General features: G+C 32.1%; 1 protein-coding gene and 1 long non-coding RNA gene across 2 annotated transcripts; one reads left to right on the top strand and one right to left on the bottom strand.

Annotated features, from left to right (window-relative positions):
* Window positions 1-248: 248 nt before the first annotated feature.
* LOC117133053 lies at window positions 249-4,958 on the top strand. The gene is made up of 2 exons (XR_004456900.1): window positions 249-1,418; window positions 1,878-4,958. It is a non-coding gene; the product is annotated as an uncharacterized LOC117133053 (long non-coding RNA).
* A 1,004-nt stretch (window positions 4,959-5,962) lies between these two features.
* Window positions 5,963-7,799, bottom strand: LOC103862063 (sanguinarine reductase). Its single transcript, XM_033289069.1, has 8 exons — window positions 7,469-7,799; window positions 7,180-7,346; window positions 7,023-7,107; window positions 6,805-6,910; window positions 6,627-6,713; window positions 6,454-6,551; window positions 6,265-6,374; window positions 5,963-6,149 (listed from the first exon to the last, which is right to left on the bottom strand). The coding sequence occupies exons 1-8, from the start codon at window positions 7,740-7,742 to the stop codon at window positions 6,084-6,086; spliced, it is 993 nt and encodes a 330-aa protein (XP_033144960.1). The 5' UTR covers window positions 7,743-7,799; the 3' UTR covers window positions 5,963-6,083.
* Window positions 7,800-8,049: the final 250 nt, after the last annotated feature.

Below are 8,049 nucleotides of genomic sequence, written 5' to 3'. Positions count from 1 at the left end.
CAATTGTTTTTTTTATCTTAATTTTTTTAACTTTTATAATAAAATATTGTTTTCACATAGCAACACAATATATATAAGAATAATCTTATTTTTTATAATTCTATTATATTATTTTATAATCAATTATTTAATGTAACATATAACATATAAACTTTATACTCTTAAAATAAAATTTATTTTTAATTATATATAAAATTCAGTAAAGACATTGTTTAAAATTCATTTTTAATATAACATAGAAATCTATACTATTATTAACATTCGTTTTTAATTATATATATACAAGATTCATTAAGGATAATTTTAAATTAATATATTAATGACTCAGCTAATAACAAATAATAAATCAATGATTTAGCTAAAACCTAATAAAAATATGATAAGTAAGCAAAATTACCAAAAATCATGGAGAACATGACAAATAAGCAAAATCACTTTATTTATAGATTTAGTTTATGATCTTATATGGGTTTTGGGTTCAAGACAAGTTGAGGGTCAACTATATTAATTTAGACGAAGTTTCCTTTGACATTATTTTTCCTTCCAGTAACTTTCATGTGTCACATTCGCATTTATACGTATTAATATGTATGTCAACATCCATCCATACGACAAACAATTTGGCACGATGTATCAAAATCATAGCAGCTTCTCGCTATGTTAAAGGGTACGAAAAGCTCATACATTGTGAGTGGGACAAGTTTCAGTTTCTTGTTAGGAAGGAAAAAATCAAAGACCATTAACACTTTGCCCAACCAGCAAAATAGGATACACGATAACATGTATTACAAAACGACCACACCACCAAATCATGTGGTATACAAAAAAATAATCCTCATTTCAGGTTTCTCAAGAGCTTGCGTAAGCCTTTGGGTTGCTACAAAGACAAATGTTTTTTTTTGATATCTAGGTCATCCAAGCTGTAGTGACTCAACTAATTCCGGAAACTGGAAATTGATTGCTTATTTGCTTAATCATCTTCCAACACGAATGGAACCCAGAGAAAACTACATTTTTACAGAACCACTAAACCAACACCATGCTGATAAAGACACAAATGTTTATCTTTTTCCGCAAAATCTATAGTAAGCCAAAGGCTTTCAACACCTTAATAAAATAAAAGTTAAATTCTAAGCCACAGCTTTTACAAGTTTTGAGAATTAGTTCTTGAAATTTGGCATGAGATTCATATGGTATATTCATATATTAATAATACATGGTGGCTTGATAAAAAGTTGTTTTTTTTTAATTGATCGTTTCATATATATCTACGTACTTATCATATGTTTTAAGAATTTTTTTAATTATTTTTAATAAAACTGTACACTCGACGATTTATAAGAAAATTCATAAAAGTTGGATTACGTGTATCTATACTATTAAAAGGGAAGATGTTCAAAAAAATCTACTTATGAAAGGTTATTGGACCTATTCACTAGACTTAACTTTTTTTTGATCTCACCCTATATTTCTCTAACTATACACTAATCAATTATCTTATATTTCTCTAACTATAAAAATAACCAATACTCTGATTTAATACTCAACTTACTATAATACACCAAAGATTTATACATCAATATTATTAATTCAGAATCATTGATATATTTTACCACTATTTTTCTTTGGAATATTACTTTTGTGCCACTAAACCTATTAAAAAAAACAGATTATTTTATAACTGATTTAATAATCATACAACCCACGATCATTTTTCTTTAACAAAAGCAGTTACTATAAAAACATTTGGATTTATTGGTAATTAAAGTCTGAACAATACCAAACTTTTAATTCATATTAAATGTTTTATGACCCAAACTAACATAAAAACATGATGCAGGTACGGTTAACAGAAAGTTAAAAACTACTTATGAAAGGTTATTGGACCTATTCACTAGACTTAACTTTTTTTTTGGTCTCACCCTATATTTCTCTAACTATACACTAATCAATTACCTTATATTTCTCTAACTATAAAAATAACCAATACTCTGATTTAATACTCAACTTACTATAATACACTAAAGATTTATACATCAATATTATTAATTCAGAAGCATTGATATATTTTACCACTATTTTTCTTTGGAATATTATTTTTGTGCCACTAAACCTATTAAAAAAACAGATTATTTTATAACTGATTTAATAATCATACAACCCACGATCATTTTTCTTTAACAAAAGCAGTTACTATAAAAACATTTGGATTTATTGGTAATTAAAGTCTGAACAATACCAAACTTTTAATTCATATTAAATGTTTTATGACCCAAACTAACATAAAAACATGATGCAAGTACGGTTAACAGAAAGTTAAAAACATGATACCATTCGACGGTCAAAACATATTCATTTCCAATTACGATTAGAGAAATACTTCACAGTACAACAACAAGCTTAATTATATTTCAAAATTATAGCTTTTTCTTTGAAAACCTTCATAGGTTATTTTTGTGATAAAAATCTTTTACAACTGGGTTTATTAGGAGAAAGGGTTTTGTATAAATATTTTCTCCGGAAATTATAGCATTTTTAGAATGTTTTTTATGTTTAAATAAAATATATTATTTATTTTTAACATTTATAGGTAACTCAACTATACTCAACTTAATAATAATTTTATTTCTAAAACTCAAAAATTTAATCTTAATATAGTCATTATAAAACCTATAAACTAGAATGTATAACATAAAAACAATGTAGTTTATTCAATTTTATACCTTAGTAAAATTTATATGAGAAATTTAATCAACTTTTGAAAAATATTATCATGTTATTTTAGATTTTTACCATGTCATCTGGTATAGATTCACGAGTTAATATGGGTTTTAGATTTTAAAGTATTTTAACTAATGGATTTTTATTAAATTGAAACTAGATTATATATGGTGACTGCGTTTACTGGTTTGACTGTGGATACCACTTATTGGTGTTTTGGTTCCTTTTAGTGGAAAATTAGACTGAATGTTGAGGACTTATTAAGATATTTTTTTAATATTTGAAAAAAATGTTTGAGTAATTTGTTTTTATTGGATAATTCAGCTTATAAATAGTATATTTAAGATATTTGGTTATTTAGAAATTACATATAATTAATATTTGTAGATATATAATTTGTATTTAAAAAATTCAGGTATCTATTTATCTTGGTTCTAGAGATATATGATATCTTCGGTTATTTATAAATTTTGGTTCAAGTTTGGTTTTATTTTTTCAATTTGGTACGGATTGATTATTCGGTTCTGAATAATATGTCTAAATTTATAAACTATCTTATATAAAAATTTATATTAAAAATTATTAAATTTAAAAAATAAACCCGCGCTTTCTAAGCGCGGGTCAAAATCTAGTGGTTTAATTATAAGGTTCAATATTCGACATGTTCCATTTCCATATATTGAACCAGCTTGGTAACGACTGACGTTTGAGATTATATCCATCTTGATGTATATGATCAAGTTGCCTAATTAGATTGTGATTATACGTAACAGTCAACAAAGTGTAATGAAAACATATGTCTGTCACTATTGGGATTTTACATGGTATGACGAATAATCGCGTGGTCGTATGTGTAATCTACAAAAATGCAATTTTTTGGAACATTAATTAAACATGTATATTATGCATTCAAGATCATTATATGCAGAACATGTTCTATTCTCGGACAAACACTTTTCTTCATTCTTTTAGTTGCCATACTTTGAAATTTACAATTAAAAACAGTAGAGGTCTGCTTTCTAGCGTGGTCCAATCAGACTGTTCTTTTGTATTGACATTAGTTTTGACGAAACGTAACTTCTACTTACGGGTTGAGTTATACGTTTAGAATATGGGACCTCTATACTAAACAACATTTTACATTGTCTTTTTTTTTAATGGGACTTTGTTCACCTATCATCCCTAAATAAACATTTAAATGAAGCGTCAGGTAATAGTAAAAACACACGTAACATATCTGGACTTGGGTTCAATTTATATATACAGTCCGCGCGTTAACCTAGCTAGATAACCATTTTGATTATTCTGCCAAACAAGAGGTGAAGAATATATATATATTTTTTTTTTTGCCAAACAAGAGGTGAAGAATATTCATCCTTGTTATACATGTCTGTACGGCAATATGTCACATAGTTGAAAGCCAAACCGAAGTCATACATAAAAGATGATTCAACTATATATCTTAGTCAATACGTAACAGATGGATTAAACTAAATATAATCTCGTGGAAAACAAAATACATAACTAAACATAATCTCAAATCTGGTGGCTAGCTAGGCCAGTCAGATATATATCAGAATACACAAATTAGCTAGGTATGCCAACTACATTACTACTGACTCACACACTAAAATCGTATATGTTGTTTTCTCTCAAGGATTACATAAAATCAACTATTTTATTTCTGAACTTAGCTGCTTGACATCCTAAACATTTATGTATTTGAGAAGTACAAGTGAATTAATTAATTTAGGCCTAACTCCTGCGTTACCAAAAAGTCCCTTTCTTGGGCAGGACAATCCAGTAGCTTTGTATCTCTCCACACTGCCATCAGAGAGGTTGAACACGCCATCAAAAGCATAAATTTAATTAAGAATCTAATTTTCAGGAAATCCTTGGCTACAGAGAAAATTAAGATTCGGAAAATCTGAACACATTTCTAAGAAAATGTACATAATTGTGTTGACAGAAAAAGCAAAAAAAAAAATTGTTGTTATTAAACTAAAAGGTTAGTATGTTATTATCATTTGAATTTGATTAATGTAGGCATTTTTTTCGCAAGTGATACTGTGTTGTAACATTGTGCCTGGCTGTCGACTCTCATGCACTTTGGCAGTTTCCTCGTCGAGCATCGCGAGAAAAAAAAAAAACTGTGGAAAACCGGTCCCAGGTTTGATGAGATATTGAGCAGAGATTACCCTCCCTTGAAGCTGCGGTTAGGCCAATCCGAGCCGATATATAAAGAAGCTCTCGTGGCTGTAAGGTGGCCACATTAACCGAGCCGTTGGTCCTGCAGCTGCAGTGCCTCAAGCTGTTTTACGCTGTCCATGGACTTGATAAGTCTTTGTTATCTGACCCTGTTATTTTAGCCGTACTAAAACGGGTTAGAGGAAGCGTTGAGGTTCCCTACTAGAGGAGAACTGTTGGGGTTAGCTATCCAGTGGTTGGAAGATATCGTTGAGTATTTGGAGGATCACCGCGTTGCTGGATGACAAGTATCTTTCGAGTTTGAAGAAGTCTTTGAAAGGTCTTAGGGATGCGTCTTTAGCAAGAAAGATCCTTAATCAAGCTTCTGACATCTTCACTTCTTTGAACAAACTGAGATCAGACTTCAACCGAGATATCACGCTACCGTCTTCTTTAGAGATAGCTGGGGTAAGCAGCTCCTAAGCCATTTGAGGAGAGAAGGGCTTGTAATCTTCTCAGGTGGACACGCTACGGCTCGTGATCTTGTCAAGAAGAGATTGAAATCTTTCAATGATGCGTTGGAGGAGATGTGTAAGAAGCCATCTACATGGGTGATATCAGAAAAGGATTTGAGGGAGAGAGTTTGTCAGCAGATAGTTCAGGGTGTTGTGCCGGTTTACAGAAGCTATGGGCTTTGGAGAAGATTCTTACCTCTCTTTACGTACCTAAACCTGCGAGATATGGAAGTTTCAAAGGCACACCGCCGAGTGAGAAACTTAAGAAGGATGCACTACTTCCGCTGTTGCCTGATTGAAGCCATGTCCTGTTCGCACCGATTGTGTCTAATCAGGTAGTCATTGATCAAGGGCCTCTTTAGTTCATTTATCTCATCTTAATAGGGACCAAGCGGGTTAAGATTATTCTATTTAATGTGATGACTAGAAGATCAGCAATGTCCTTGTTTCTTAGTTGTTGTACTAGATCAGCAGTGAAACAGTTTCTCTGTTCTCTCTTTGCCCTCTCTCTTATCTCTCAGTTTACTTGTGTCGCCATGTGAAGTTGAACATGTCCTTTATATATAGATGAAAGTTGAAGTAAAAGATCAAAAGAAAAGTAAGTATGTGTGTATACACAACTGGACCATATCTGTACACATTTCTCAGTGTCCTCCCCTATCATTTGGATTCAGCAACTTTAAACAACTCTCGCCATTTCTGCGGATCACTTCCTGGACCATCTCCCTGAAACCACAACCCATAAAAAAAAAAACAAAATATGTTTAATGATCAAACTAAAGCTTTGGTTCTTTAGGACACCCATTAAGACATGTTTTTGATCAGACGCTTCAGTGATTACCTTAACTGAATTGATCTCATAAGCTTTCCCTTGAGTAAACTCAATATCAAGCGCCTGTATGCAAGCTTCAGCCACCACAAGTCTGCTTACCTCTCCAACAAGTTTATCACCTGTCATAAGGAACCTTAATGTAAAAACAAGCCTATCTCAAATTTCTATAGTTCAGCATCCAACAATCTCATAATTTACCTTGACCAATAACAACAGCACGCCGTTCACCAGCTGTAGCTTTGAGCAAAGTATTGAGATCATAGGATGTGTATGGTCCATCAGTCAATCTACCTGGTCTGTAATCATGACAACAGTATATCAGTAAACCATATGTTGACTGTATTATTTTGTAACTCTCTTTTATACCAAACCTGATAATGGTGAATGGAAGACCAGACTCCCTAAGAAAATCTTCCCCCATCTTCTTGTACTTGAGAACCCCAAATAAGTTCATGATGCTGTCAAACAAAACCATACATGAAGTGAGATATATATAACATGTTGAGACAATCAGATAATGGAAGTTTCACACTACTATATAAGTCTCACCTCCAAGGAAGCTCATTAGGCTTGGTGACACCTACTGATGAAACCAGAACAACTCTCTCCACCGACGAGGGCAGTGCTGAAATGAGATTCCTCACACCTTCCCAATCTTTTTAGAACACAAAACATGACATGCAATGTAAGAGACCCCTTGTTTCATTCATTGTTAATCATCCCAATACAAAAGATTCATAAAGAATATGAAGAGAAAATGTTCTCACCTACTTTATCAGGTGTGTTGTCTCCACTCCACCTCTGGGAAGGGAAAGCTGTAGTCCCCGTGCAACAAATCACATGTGTCACACCCTACACATATCCGTAAAACTCTATAAAAATAAACAAAGAAAATGATGAGCAAATGAAAGAAGACGGCAGAACCTCGAACATGGATGGATCAAGATCCTCAGCATTCCTAGTATCCCCTTTGACAACCTGTAAGGAATCTTCATCTTGTTTACCGAACAACTTGGTGGCTTTCTCAAGATCACGCAGTAATAGCCTCGACTTAATATTCCTCTTGAGCAACGAAGCTACCACTAGTTGCCCTGAGATACCAAAACATCATAAAGAACCAATTAAAAAATAATAAAAATGAAAACTTTGAGAAAAATTCATCATTATCCCAATTTCAAAAACAGAACATTTGAAGTAGATGATTGGTTCGTACCGACACCACCAGTGCCGCCGACGACAAGAACAAGCTTTGAAGAAGAGGCTGAAGTAGAAGAATCAACGGCTTCTTCCGCGAGAGCTTGAATTGGTGAGGATGAGGGAGACAAAGATGCTTCATTTCTAACCAGGAAGGAAGATGTAAGGCCAGAAGAAGAGGAAGATGACGATGATGGGAGTGGCAGAGACGTAAAAAGAGGGATTCTGAGAGAGGGTTTTAGGTATGTCGTAGAGGGAACAGAGAGAGGAGCAAAGCTGAGAATGGTAGCCATGAATGGTGTGAGCAAACGCGAGAGAGATAGAGAGAGACAGAGTATAATTACTGTTGGGATAAGAGCCATTAGTTGTTAACTTAAAAAGACAACAAAATTTTTGGTCAATATAAAATAAATATAAATAATTTTTTTTAATGTTTTATACATTTTTACAAATAATAATGATAAACTGTAAATTTTAAAGAATAATTGTATTTATTAAAAAAAATTTGGCTCAAAATGTCAAAATATTTAGTTATAAAATAATATCTTTATAATCAAAATTCAATATATTTTCTTAATATTTGTGAAAAACTAAAACATA

Source organism: Brassica rapa, chromosome A03, assembly GCF_000309985.2.
Source record: "Brassica rapa cultivar Chiifu-401-42 chromosome A03, CAAS_Brap_v3.01, whole genome shotgun sequence".
Lineage (NCBI taxonomy): Eukaryota > Viridiplantae > Streptophyta > Magnoliopsida > Brassicales > Brassicaceae > Brassica > Brassica rapa.
The sequence above is the reverse complement of the archived record's forward strand: the minus strand, read 5'-3'. Positions and strand labels throughout refer to the sequence as shown.

Coding starts and splice junctions, on each gene's coding strand:
- LOC103862063 (XM_033289069.1), bottom strand. CDS start 7,742: ATGGCTACCATTCTCAGCTTTGCTCCTCTCTCTGTTCCCTCTACGACA. Junction 7,347..7,468: donor CGGCGGCACTGGTGGTGTCG/GTACGAACCAAT, acceptor TTGGTATCTCAG/GGCAACTAGTGGTAGCTTCG. Junction 6,552..6,626: donor CTTCCATTCACCATTATCAG/GTTTGGTATAAA, acceptor TCATGATTACAG/ACCAGGTAGATTGACTGATG.